This window comes from Meleagris gallopavo, chromosome 5 (genome assembly GCF_905368555.1).
Source record: "Meleagris gallopavo chromosome 5, MGAL_WU_HG_1.1, whole genome shotgun sequence".
Lineage (NCBI taxonomy): Eukaryota > Metazoa > Chordata > Aves > Galliformes > Phasianidae > Meleagris > Meleagris gallopavo.
In genome coordinates this window covers 25,981,267-25,995,301 of record NC_139408.1, presented here as the reverse complement: position 1 = coordinate 25,995,301, position 14,035 = coordinate 25,981,267, and the positions used below count along the sequence as shown (strand labels likewise).

Sequence of the window (14,035 nt, the reverse complement as noted above, 5' to 3'; positions counted from 1 at the left end):
GGCAGCGCCTTTTGTGAGGCGAAGTACTGCCATTTCACAAAAGTCACAGCACAACCAGTTCTAACACCACTGGTAGCCAAGACCTTCCTATGCCCTTCTGCGTCACCAGGCATATAGAGTGGATCCATTGCTCTTCTGGGCAGTTCAGTGATGATGAAGGCAGGAATGGGCTGCCTAGGGAGGTGATGCAGTCACTCTCCCTAGAGGAATTCAAGAAACATGTAGCATAGCACTGAGGGACGTGGTTGGAGGGGATGGGTCGGGGTTGGACTTGATGATCTTTGGAGGTTTCTTCCAACCTGGATGATTCTATCATTCAAAGGTCCAGTACGGACCTTCAAAGATTTAGACTATCATTCAAAGATTAACAGGATGTTCATTTTCCCTAATCTCCCTCCTACTGTTACAGTGATACATTTATGATCAGTATTTTGCATAAAAGATTAATCAAAAAAATTAACTGAATAGTCTGATGTCTGTAGGAATAAACTGTCGTGAGCCAAACACCTTCAGAGTGAAAAATGTAAATATTGTACATATATTCAATACAAAGGAAATAGAAACTTAAATGTCGCAGCACTATGGAAAGCCAGGGAGCCAAAACAGAGAGTTTGACATCTAAAGGATCTTCCTCAGTGTCTCTGTTCAGACTTCATAGTCAGAGATTTAATGGTATGAGGAAGAGAAAAAAAAAACTTAATAATTACCTTTGTGGTATTAATGAAAGTACAATTAAAGGCTACATTTATTTACAATACTAAAAAAAAAAAAAAAAAAGTTTACATTTTTAACAGTATTTTAATGCCTAGGCCCCTGTTTCTACACGGCATACTTTCTGGATGGAGCCTAAACGTTCTGCCCCCATTTTTTTTTTCTAATTCTCCCTTAGAAAAACTGCAGCACTAGTCTCTGCCTGGAATAGGAAGTGTACGCAGTATTTCTGTACATGGCCCAAGCTGTGTTCCTCTGCCACAGTCAGATTTTTGGCTGTGCCTTAAACAGACAGGCAGTAAGGATCCCAAATCCCAAAGCTTGTACTCCTACACCAGTACATCACCACTGCAGCAGATCTTTCTTACCCAGTGATTTTGGAGTTGTGCACCCATAAAATATTTTAAATGTTGCACAAATGAGAAACAATCTGACCTTTTTACTCTGAGAAACTGCCTGGTATGTTTGGAGTGATTTCTTACACCTGAAATATAAAACAATCTGCAGACATAAATAGTCCCTATTTATTTTCAGTCTAAATCTTTGAAGGTCCATACTGGACCTTTTTTGACTGACTTGAGAATAAAATTCTGAAGTCAGCAGTGACTAAGGGAACCAAGTGAACTGGGATCAGTAACGAGTACAGCATCTCGATTTCACGACTGAAAGGTAAAAAGATAGCACAGATAGACTTGAGTGAGAAATTCTGAAATTTGGGAGTAGAAAGAATAGAGATCTGGAAGTAATTATTTTTATTGGATACTTTATTGATTATGAAGGATACTGGAGGCGAAAGTTGATGATTTGTATAAGTAAATGCACACTGGTGACTTTCTCCAGCTAAACAACAATGGATGAATGTCTACATGATTAAAGCTATTGTCTCAGACTGAAACTGTTATCTACTTGAATTTGGATTTCACATTTTTCATGCAGATAACAATTTCAATCTGAGACAACTGCATAGAAACTGGAAACTCAGAATGTTTTTTTCCCTCGTTCTCCTCTAAGCTGCAAAATGAGTGCTGCTTTTACCTACATTCCTATAAATATTTTTAAATTATTCAAAAGATTAATAGCAGTACGTATTGACTAAATTCTATTAGTTGAAGGAACATATGTAGGATATACAAATAAGCTGTACTTAATAGAGCAAAGATACTATTCTCAAAGAGGAAGGAATTTAATTGAATCTTGAAGTACTTTGTAAAGCTGAGATCTCTGCCCTTGCACATGAATGCTTGTAAAGCAAGGTAATGAGATGTACCTGTTCCACCTCAGTTGTTGGCTGCTCAGTAGCAGGTATGAAATCAGTTGGGTAGATTCCATTTCCTTGGTATTGAAGGAATCAGTGGTTTCTGTGCTGTTTCCAAGTGGAGGGGATGGCTTGTCATTACATGTTCTTTTGGGCATTTTTCTTTATATGGTATGTGTGAGCAGTGGGAACGCATGGTATGGAGATAAAGGACTTTTTCCTCAGCCAATCCAAATGTTCACACGGGCTTATGTTTTGATCCACATTGTAAGCACCTTCCAGACTGCCTTTCTTCCATTCACAGCTACTTGCTCTTTCCATGCGCAACCACCTGCTGTCGGCAGCTGCATGATCTAGAGGGGAGGTGTACAATTTTAAGTTTTCTAATGCAGTTTGGATGTTGGATGTAGATCAGGAAAATCCACCAGCAGTCCCCAGACAGGACAAGCTGCCATACTGCACACAGTTTTTTTTTTTTTGTTTGCTTGTTTGTTTTTTACCGAGGATACTAGCATCCTCGGTAAAAAATTACTACCGAGCATCCTAGAGCACCTGCTTCACAAAGTGCTCGTTATAAATCTTTTCAGGTGAGGCACAGCCTTCCATATATCTTTAAGCCTACGGATGACGTAAGACTGCTTTTCTTTGCAGGCCCCTAACATTGGCTACACTGTAATGCACCCAAAACGCGCGTTCCCTTACAGTAGCGCCCACGGATCCAGCCGGCACGACCGCCATCACGCCTCGCTCACAGCTGAGCACGGCAGCTCGCAAATGGCAGCTTCCGCGGGCGGAAGCTTTCGGGGCCTCGAAGCGCCTCTGCCTGACCTCAAGATGGCGGAGCTCCACACTAGGTCAGGCCGCCGCGGCGCCGGCCCCCAGCAAAGATGGCGGCTGCACAGGCGCCGTTTCCCTCACGCCGACCTTCTAGCCGCTGCCTCTCTGTGGTTGGGCGCCTTGCTATCTAGGCGCGGATGGAGGGGGCGCTCTGGCGAGCCCGTCTCTATGGTGGAGAGGCGCGGTGCAGGTCGGGCCGCTGCCGGAAGGGGCGGATCACATGACCCCGCACAGCGCGGCGGAGGCGGCTCGGCGCGGTGTGTTCGCGGCCTAGCGGCGCCTCGGGCCCTCCAGCCCGGCCTCCGGCGGCCTAGCGGCTTCTCCCCGCGCCATCCCAGGCCCGCGCCTCTCGGAGGGGCCGCGGCGGCGCTCCGGACGCGGCTCCCGCCCCGCAGCGACGGAGGGTGAGCGACACGGGGCCGCGGCGGCCGGAAGGGGGTGGGAAGGTGGCGGAGGCGCCTCGGCCGCCCGCTGAGAGGAGGCGCCTCCGGGGCCGGGCCGGGCTCGCGCCGCCGCTTTGCCCTCTTGCTCTTCGGACCGTGGCCGCTCCTCGGCGGGAAGGCGGCGCGGGTCCGGCGCCGAGGTGGGGAACGAGAGCGGCCTCGGGGAGGCGCTCGCGGGGCGGCGGCGGGGCCCTCCGTTTCCTCTCCCGCCCAGGAGGCGTGCGGGCCCTTCCGTCCTCCGCGGCCGCGGCGGGACCGCCGGCCCGGCACGGCGGAAGGCGAGAGGAGGTGAGGCCGAGAGGGAGCGAGCCCGCGGCGGCGCCCGAAGCTGCCCCTGGCCCGCTCGTGGCCGCGCTGGCCCGCTGCGGCTTCGTTCGTCGGTGCCGCTTCGTGCGAGGAAGCGCTTTTCGGCGATGTCGCGGCACGGAGGGTAACGTCCCGAGCGCGGCCCGGGGCGGTCATCTCACCGCACGTGTCAGCCTGTGCTCGAGACAAGCGGGCTGAGCCCCGTGAGTACTGCCTGTGCTGTGCGGATAGGCACGTTCTTTCTCTCTTTTTTTTTTTTTTTTTTCCCCTTAATGGGGAAAGACCTTTTTCTGCCTGAAGTTTGACTGTTTTGTTCGCGTTTGTCTTTTTTTGTTTATTAAAATACAGACTAGCGACATTCTGAACAGAACTAGTTCTTTTTTTTTTTTTTTTTTAAATGACAAGAGATCTTACGTGGCCTTGCAGGAAGTGGAATCCTAAACTTGTGCCGTTCTTGGTCTGTTCTACTTAAAATGACTGCCCACAGATCTTTATTTATTTATCTGTAAAGTAGCAAGACATTGCTACTGGTATTGCATCAGCATTTATCAAAGGTGGCCCAGAACAGCTTGAGTAGGGAAGTACTGGCTGTTTTCTTCCTTCTCCTGTGGAGGAGCTGCTTTGCACACTGCTGCACATTTCTCACTTCTGTCTCTTGACGTTCCCTTACATTTAGCAACGTCCCAGCCTTCTTTGTCTTTTGGGAAGAGTCATTAGCAAAATGAAGAATGGAAAGCCATTTATTTTACTGACCTTTGCTTAATATGATCTCAGAGTTAAAAACGAAATCCAAGGTGTTAAAAATTCTGTTGGTGTGATTAGTAGAGCTCTGGGTAAGGAGCTTTCAGACTGAGGCTTTGTTGCAGGTAAGCAAGTTGCTTTTTCAGTTTGTATTTTACAGTAATTTGGGTTCCAACTTAACTTACGACAGTGATCTTCTTATATCATCTCCAGTGCACAGGCTTAAGCAAGTACTAGTTTTGTTTGTTTGGAAACAAATATTGAGAGAAAACAAATACAGTGATTTTCTAACTTGACGTGTCTGTTGTGTTTTCCACTGATGCATCGCTTAGCCTCAAGGTAATTTTGGAGAAAACTGTAAAGCTTTATAAGAAAGTGCTGGGCATCATCACTTCAAGAATCTCATAGCTTGAAGGAAGAGAGCCTTCATTTTTAGGGACCTACGTACCTTTCTGAAATGCAGTAATATAGGCAGTATTTCCAATAAGGTTGGACTGTTAAAGTTCATTTTTATTTTGGAATTATTTTTATAATGGAGCGGCTTAAAAGTCCACGCACCACGTGAAGACTGATGCTAGAAGTGGAAGTAGTGACTTCAGTAGGCTGGTTTGCTGTGTATGTTTTCTCCGGTTGTTTTTGAAAGTGTTTGTGCTGCTCAGCTCCACTTGTCCTGCCATAAAATGTGTAAAATGCTTTGTTGTAAAATTACATGCAGGCAGCAACACAGAGTAGACAATAGATAAAAAAAATTGTATAGGAACATTACAGTGAAACATTGGGATCAAATGCTTTAGTGACTCAGGGTGTTACTACGTAGTATGGTGTTATGCAACAAGCATGGATTTTGTCACGGCTCTCTTAATCATCTGAAAGTTAAGATTTTAATCAAAGCTGGACTTTGCTTAAATTTCTTTATACATGTTTTTTGTTTACTACTCCCCTATTTGAGGGATTAGGCTGTGCAGCATCTCGGTATGACTTGGTGTAAAGTCTTGAAGTGCATTTATTTTTTTTTGCTTTACAACTTCAGGATTTCTGTGGTTGATTTTAGCTTTGTTTAGCTGGTAGTTGAACAGCAAATGTTATAACTGTCTGTTTCATGTGGAGCAACTTCTGAAAGCAATGAAAATATCTTACAGGTTTTTCAATGAAAGTGATGATGTGTTAACACTTACAAACACTAGGGAGATGAATTGTGTGCTGGGTGGAATTAAGATGCTGCTGAGCAGGTGGTACAGCTGCCACTTCTAAATACAGTAGTTGCCAGTGTCTTTCAATAAACTTGTGTTCAGCGTATGACGTATCTCCTCACCCCCTTACCAGAAAAAATAGAAGAAACCAGAAATATGTTAAGAGAATGCTATATTTTTAAAAAAATATGTTTGCAATGCTATCTACTTGTGGTTACTCTCCTCTAATCAGGAAATTTAGGAGTTACAAATAATGCATGGAGCAGCAGTACCTGAATGATAGCAACTCTCATTTCACGGTACCTCTGAATTCTGTGTGGCCCCAGACAGGAACCCAGCACAGCCCCAGTCCCCTGCCCTGGACATTCGTTTCGTTGTATGCCTCAGAGCAGGCATGTGGCTGCCCAGCAGAGCTCAGGCCTCATAGGCAGAACACTCAGAATTAATAAGTCTCAGGGGGTTTTACCAAACCTTTGGGCCATGAGGGTATTTTTGCACTCACTGTGTTTTGGAAGGTTGGTGCAGTGGACTGCAGTCCTGATGGAACCACATGTTGACTTAGTAACTGGAAGAGCACTGACTGAAAGCAGCTGAACTCCTTCTGGAGCATTGTAGCTGTGCTTGTGTAGCGCCTGCCTTAGTTAAGGAACCAGGCAGGATTTTATCTGGTCTGCTTAGAGTAAGCTCAGATGTTTTGCTGTCCACGGCATTGTTAATTTACAGCTTATAAAAATTGTCCAACTGTAACAGTGTGCTGCTACATTACTTTGTTAATTGAGATCAGGAGTATGCTGTTTGAATAAGACTCACAGTCGTCCTCACTTGGGAAGCCTTTTGTCCTATCACCTTATACCATAGTAGTGAATGAACTGGATTCTTTCCATATGAAAACATATTGAAAACTTACAGTTTCATCTGCAGTTTTTTGGACCTCCTCAAAGTGTAGTGGGAGCTTTGAGGTCACAGCTCCATCTAACCTAGCAGACTCCGTGTTGTAGTGCCCTTCTTGCTGATGCAGGCATAGCCTAAATTGACTACATTTAGAGTCTGACATAGGTTCATCTTTCTGGGCGATGATTTCAGAAATTTTAATATTATTGGGCCAGATACTGGCTGTTCTTCTTACAGCTGCATCTTTTTGGCCACTGCTAAATTCATACATATTGATGTCTCCCTTAAAGTGCTGCTACTTCTTCATAGTTGTTTTATACACCTGGCTTTACATGAGGTCATATTTCTGTAAATCAAATAAGATTTTAAAGATTCCAAGACTTCAGTTTCTTACTTGAGCATTTAAATATTTTAGAGGAAATGTGAAGATCACCACAGAAAGTACACCGGGCAGTGGTAACTGCGCTGTGCCTGTGGGGTTTAGGACAGTCTCTAAGAGAAATTAAAGGTACTGAGGTTTCTACCAGTGATCTCCCTGGATCTAGCTTGGAGTCTCACTCCATGCTCAAGCCATAGCTTGCAATTCCTTATGAATGCAAGTCTTCTCTACATGCTGGAGGAGAATATATAGCTCTAGTGCTCCAGCTGTTTACAGTGAAAATGTGCTTCTTGATTCCCTTCATTACAGCTTTTTGTCTGCTGCAAGAATTAGGATACATCTTATTCTCACATCTGGATCTCTTATGTCTTCAGTGAGCAGTTTAAGTCTTGGTTCCCATTGAGTCACAAAGTTTTTGTAATGGAATCTGAACTAAGCTGTTTTATCTGCTGATTTTATGTTAGAAGTTAGATATGGTAGCAGAAAAGGGACTAAGGTTTTCTCTGCTTCAGCGTCCCAGGCAGCAGAGGTGCTAGCAGTGGATCATGCAAGATTTAAGGCAGCAGCAGAGTGGCTTGCTAGCTGTTGTCAAAATAACCATACAGATTGTGGGGGAAAAAGAGTGCTTCAAGTAAAATGAAACCCTACAAACAATTGTATGTTTCGCATCCATCTGACTAGATGACTGAAAGACTACATTTGATCTCTGCTTGCTGCTGTTACTTTTATGTAGTAATAATTACTTGTCTGACTCTTGCTTTTTGGTTTCAGTAAAAACTTGAAGAAGAAGTCCTCTGCCTGTGCATGTGTGAGATATCCATTAAGCTCAGTATATTTCAGCACCTTTTAATTCAAAGAACTTTTTCACTACTTATTCCCTAGGCTTTTTTATGCTTCCCTAAAATGGTGTCTTAAATAAAGTGCTTATTAGAGCAAGAAGAGGGACTGCACCTACTGGCAGCTTGGAAAATTCCTTTCCCAGTTATTTTTGTTTGTTTAACAGAGCTCTCATTTATGTTCTGTGGACCTCAAGTTGCATAACTCTACTGCAGCCACTTTGGAACGTCAGACCCTCAAGATAATTACTCTGGCATCCTGTCCCAAAGCTGCTTTGAGTTTTTGCCTAGTTCCCTATCAACTGAAATGTAGATAAGGACTAAGAGCCTTGAAGATCCTAATTTCCTGCCTTTCTGGGTCTCTTGACAGATTTTGTTGTTTTATTTGCTGTTCTTGTTGAAACAGCATGGAGTAGTGATACAAAGATGAATAGTATGGGAGTTCTAGACCGTTCCATACCATCCAAGCTTCACATTGTAGAGGAGAGTCTGCTGGTGTGTAGACTCTTTGGTCTATAAACAATGTTTTTACATTGTATGAACTTATAGAACTGGTGGAGGAAAGATTTGTTATCTTGTTTCTTACCTTCTTTTACCATCTCAGAGACCTTGTGTGAAAGGAGTGTGTCTTTTCTCTTGGTGTGATGTGGATGAACGCTCTTAGGGGCCAATTAATGAATGCAGTCATCACAAGCCTCTTGTGACTGATGCAATACGTCTTCAGGCCAATTATGCTATGGGGTCACACGTGTGCTCTTGTACTTGAATAAATAATTTCTGCAGTTTCAAAGATATTACCAAGTACATCTAGGTTTCTCTCAAATCTTCTCCAGTAGGCTGTAAACACTTGTCCCTCACAGCTGTTTATCAGCTCTTTGGGAATTTGATTTTGCTACAGGGTTATCACCTTTTTGAGCTCTTTTAATTGCATCTGCTATTATGGTACAGTACTGCTACTAGCTCTTACTTCTACTATTTAAGATTGTCATTAGGTACTTGCTCTTGCACACATGTGGAAGTCACATTTGTATCTAGCAAACTCGTCTTCTGTTTTGTGTTCAGTGATAGGAAATCGGGTATGCATCATCCCATCTACAGATTTTAGTTATCAGCATTTTATTCATTGTAATTCTTGTTCTCAAGGCCTTCTGTCATGGTTTTGACTTGCATTTGCCTGATGGGAAAACAAACTGCTCTGCAGCCTACGGTACTGCTCAGTCTTTTAGGAAACATATATGTGTACATGGGAAGCTCGCTGAGCTCTTATCTGCTTCTCTTCATGCCTTCTATCTATATAATCCAGGGCATTTGAAGTTTCAGTGCTTCCTTAGCATGGTATAGATGGTACCATGTGCTCATGAGAAAATACAGGCATGCCAAGTTACTGCTGAGTAATTTAGTGTGTTTTAACAAGGGTAGTGACAAAGATTTAAGCTGTATGACCAGCTGTGGGTGTCGATAACCAGTGCTCCTTTTGGTCTTAAGGAGTGAAAGCCAAGACTTAACTATGTAAGGTTGCTGGTTAAATACTGGAAGCAAGAGCATTAGTTTTGTTAAGAGTGATCTTGAGTCTTATTGGGTGGTGTCTGTTGTAGGGTCAGTAATATCTGCATAAAAGCAACTGTCTGAGTAGAAAAATGATGTTAAATGTTCTATTTTCTATGATAGCACATTGACCCTCAGCTCCCAGGCTATCCTCCATGATGAACTCTAAAAGGTCTGTGAGCTGGGAAGTTAAAAATAGATCAGAGGACCTTCTTCCAAGTGTTTAACTGTCTCCATTCTGGTGCCTGGGGTTTTCTCCAGCGTGTTATTATCTTTAATTCCTGTCAGTGCTGTACCTGAAGATTCCCCAGTTCTTTCTCTGAAACTGTGCTATGGTTGTGTTGTGTATGATCATTTCTTGTTCTGGAGAACTACTTGCTATATTGAAGAGGGCATTCCAAACTTGTTTCTGCTTTCAGATACTGCAAAGAAAGAAAGCTTCATTTTGAAGAAACAACATGCGTGCTATTAAATGCTGTTTAGTTCACATTCTTTATAAAACATTAGTATGAAGAGGTACATAATGGTTCTCGTGGTTTTTTTCAGTGCTATTTTTTGTTGGTAAGGAACACTTGTATTAGAGGAAACTTTTCCCCATCTTATTGTTAAAAATAGTTCTAATTTGTAGGTGAATGTCCATATAAAGCTTGAAAGTCATTAGGTATGTATCATTTGTACTGCTTTTGTGATTTATCTTTGGGAACTGACTAATACAGTTTTCCTTTTCTATCCTTTTGACAGATTGCTTCTGTAAGAATGTCTTTCCCACCTCATTTGAATCGCCCTCCAATGGGAATCCCAACTCTTCCCCCCGGGATTCCACCTCCACAGTTTCCTGGCTTTCCTCCACCTGTGCCTCCTGGTAAGTTGGTAGTGTATGAAGCTGTTGCAGAAAGAAATTCCTTTTTGTTATAAGCTGCTATTTTCCAGAAGTTACTGTGTTTAAGTGTATTTCAGTAACACTGATTTGTGTGCATTGCAGTCAAGTCTCTAGTTTAGCTACACAACGTGACAGGTGCACAAACTCTGTTTGGTCTGCCACTGTCTGCTTACTTTTGACCAGAGATCAATCTGCTAGACACAATACCAGTTTTACTGTCCTTTTGTTTAAACCTGAAGCTAGATTGTCATTTTTGTTAGGTATTTTAAGAGTCACTTCTTTAGCAGTGTGCAGGTTTTGATTACTTTCAAATAAGCCATTGTAATAGCTTTTGGAAACACTTGTCTACACCAAATATGCACAGTGTGAAAATATAGGAATAACTTTCAGAGAAGCTTCACCTTCTTACGTTGTTTTCTGTTTGTTTTTTTCTTATAAATCTATCTCAGAAATATCATTTCTTTGTATTCTCTTCTGCATACTTTCTTCCGCACATCTTGCTATCTTAGTTGTGTTGCTCATTCCTTAGAACCTTCCCAAAACTAATTTTATTTTTTTTTCCTTCTTCATCTTCAAGATCAGTTTTTCCTTTTTGTGAGTGTGTTTGTTGAAATTTTTAATTTATGATCTGGGACCACCTTTCTTTTTTTTCTATATGTTGCCAGTATAGATAACAGTGTCTGGAATCTGGACAGGGAGATGTAGGGAGGAATACTTCAGAGAATTATCCCTTTAAAATTCATAATGGAAGGGCTGCAGAAAACAATTTCTGTTTGTATAGTCTTGAGTTGTGTTGTGCACAAGTGTTGTCTAGACAATAAAGGCTTTCAAAAACCAGATGGCTGGATGCAGAAGTGGTTTGTGCACGCTCATTCATCATGCTAGGCCTTACTAATGGGTTGGTTCTTTCCTCTTGCTCTTCTATCCATGAGATTCTGTTTTTTGCTAAAAGTGCTAAAAGTTGTTGATCAGTCAAAACTTTGCCATCAAAGACTTCAGGCTGAATTTTAAAACTACCTCTTATCTTTATTAGTTTTGATTTATATAATGTTTTGTGAAAAAACAGATGCTTTTAAAAATAGCTTTCTGAAAAATATTTTACGTTTCTGTTCTAAACACTTGTTCTTAACATATAAACTTATGCACAATTTTTTGTGCATTTGCTATTTGAATTTTTATAAAAATTATCTTGTTTTCAGTGCTAATAATCCAAATAGACTGTGAATTGGAGGAGCCTGCCTTTAGGAGGGAGCTTAATTTTTCTCTTCGCAGTAGAAGTATGACTTGCTTACCTGTTGAGTTAGCATCATAGAATCACGGAAAGGCCTGGGTTGAAAAGGACCACAATGATCATCCAGTTTCAACCCCCTGCTATATGCAGGGTTGCCAGCCACCAGACCAGGCTGCCCAGAGCCACATCTAGCCTGGCCTTGAATGCCTGCAGGGATGGGGCATCCACAGCCTCCTTGGACAACCTGTTCCAGTGCGTCACCACCCTCTAAGTGAAAAACTTCCTCCTAAACCTCTTCTGCCTCTTAAAATATATGGGCTTAATTTCTCAGCCTAAGTGTATGAATAGAGTTGAAAATGCCACAGTGACCTTTTAGAAGTCTACTCTAAAGTTATTCCATGTGTAAAATTGCAATTAAAATAGGTTTAACTAGGTGTTCAGCAAAAAAAAAAAATCTAATTATCCAACCTGTAAAAATAAGTCTGCTAGAACAGTGTGCTTGTGCAAAAATGAAGGCAGGAAGAGTGTTTTGCTTTGCTTAAAAAGATGATAGTTAGAAATCAGAACTCGCGTTTCCGTCTTGAAATGTGAAGGAGTCAAAAGGGAGGTGATGTAGGTATCTTTCGTCTTCTGCCAAAATCATATACAATTAAGTTATAAAGCTTAAATGCCTTTCCGTAGATAAGAAACGTTCTGTGAGGTCACATCAGCAATGCATGTGGCCTGATATTTTGTCTGAGCTGTGGGAATAGGTGATGTTATTTAGATGTGTGCATGCACCTGTCTGCTTTTCATGTCTGAAACTGAAGTCTTCACAACTGATAAATAAAGATGTTAGAGTGTCATCTTTTTGCACTTCCTTTATCTGTTTCTGGTCTCAACCATTCGTGAGCATTTTTATGCTTTTTGAACATGTTGATACTGTCTCGACTGTCACCTTTTGTTCCAAATTCCAGCTGTTCATTACCAGCTGTGTAAAAGTACTACTTCCTTATTATGTCTGTTGTTAAACCTCCTATTCTCCTGAACTGTGAGCATTTGGCAAATGGCATTTTTTGGACTTTTTTATCATGTTCCATGCAAGCATTTACATTTGGAGTATCTCAGAGAGTAAATTCTTTCCTTGCCAAGAAGCTGCTTCAAAACTCAAATCAGGTATTTGCTCTTCTCTGAGCAGTTGGTATGTAGAGGTAAACAGCCTTTCTTATGATTATGTATTAGCTAACATGATAGTGCTTAAAGCCATCAGTGAGTATTGTAGTGGGTAGAAGGATATTACATAATTTCACACTATTAAATAGTGGTGTTAATTAGAATTTAAAGGACTTAAGCTCAATAATTAATAAGATAGTGTTCTTCTGAATTGTTTTTTTTTTTAATGCAACCTTTATTAAGCTATGTCAGAAACAATAAAGAATGCCATCAGGCTTCATGTTATTGAACCTCAGCCCTAAACAGCATGAAGGATTGATTTTGTTGTTGGAACTGAGCAAGTAAAGAATGAGATTACCACCTTTTGGACTTAGGATGCTTTTTTGTCTATAGAATTCTCAACCTCGTTCATCTTTTAGAGCAATACTGTGGTTTGAATGTGCTTTACAATATGTTTGTGAAGAACAAAGCCAAAATGAGAATGTGTTAGAAGTGGTCAGGACATTCATGTTCTGCAAGCGTGCACAGGCTGTGCTTGAGTGCTTAAGGAATTACTGGTAATCAATACTCTAAAACTCTCATGTCACCAAAATTGCTGTCTGGTTTAGTAAACATGACTGCAAGCAATTCATCTGTTTTATCAGTAATCTTAACTGGGCATATTAATGTTATGTCTTGTCTTTCTCAGGGACCCCCATGATTCCTGTGCCAATGGGCATTATGGCTCCTGCTCCAACTGTAAGTGTTACATTAGGATGAGTTTCGTGCATAGATTTCAACAGTATTTTTGTCTTCTGAACTATTTCATTAAAAAGACATACTGCAGAAGGAGGTGTTTAATCTTTATTTCAATTATTATGCTAATTAAAGTATAAAGGCTATTTATTGACATGTAGGTGAATTAGCATTTCAGTGATTTTGCGTAAGAAATCTCCCCAGAATACTGATTTGGTTTTTTTTGATAGTTTGCATTATCTGCTAGAGAAAGTTGTTTGTGGTAACCAGTGGTGTTCAACAGAAAAATGCTGGAACAAATACGTTGTTCACTTTCCTGATAACATTGTTAAAACTGACACATTCAGAAGGACTTTTGAGAGGAGGCTCAGTGCATACCTAATCTTACTTTAGTGGGGAGAGATGTGCAGCAAATTGGAACAGACATTTGTTTCTGTCTCTGTACAGTTTGTTCTGCAAGTAGTTGCTCCTTAGCTGAAAGCAAATGGCTATGAGCTGTGTACTGACCAACTAAACAAGTAGTGTTTATTTGCTCTGAAAGCTTTTAAGACCTGTCATATGTCCACTGAAGCCTTTTGAGATTTAAATCAGAGTTACTGTTATGCTTGCAGCTTTTTTTTTAAGCATCCAGCACACTGTTAGGTGCAGTGCTTCAACTTCCAATGACTCATATGTCACAAATGAGTAATTTGTAAAACAAATGATGTTTAATATTACTGTATGCTCACCATGCATACAGTAACTTCCAGCAGCTATATTTAGGTATACCTTTTTTCTGTCTATCTTCATCAAAAAATGACATTCTCTTGATGTTCTATAAATATGGTTATTGTTTACTCACTCTGTAAATTTAACCAAGGGCCATATAAAGAAAGAATTTTCAAATTCATGTCTATCCTATTT

The 14,035-nt window shown here is 41.3% G+C and overlaps 1 protein-coding gene across 3 annotated transcripts in view; it reads left to right on the top strand.

The window, feature by feature from the left end:
* The first annotated feature begins 2,997 nt into the window (after positions 1-2,997).
* Positions 2,998-14,035, top strand: part of RBM25 (RNA binding motif protein 25) — a 33,100-nt gene continuing 22,062 nt past the window's right edge. For 2 of the 3 annotated variants that reach the window (XM_085224870.1, XM_085224868.1), the window contains exons 1-3: positions 2,998-3,207; positions 9,876-9,996; positions 13,086-13,135. In XM_085224870.1, the coding sequence (XP_085080996.1) occupies positions 9,891-9,996; positions 13,086-13,135 (156 nt within the window). In that variant the 5' untranslated portion in view covers positions 2,998-3,207; positions 9,876-9,890. Of the gene's footprint in view, positions 3,208-3,736; positions 3,756-9,875; positions 9,997-13,085; positions 13,136-14,035 lie in introns of those variants that run through there. The other variant, XM_085224869.1, reaches the window with a different exon arrangement.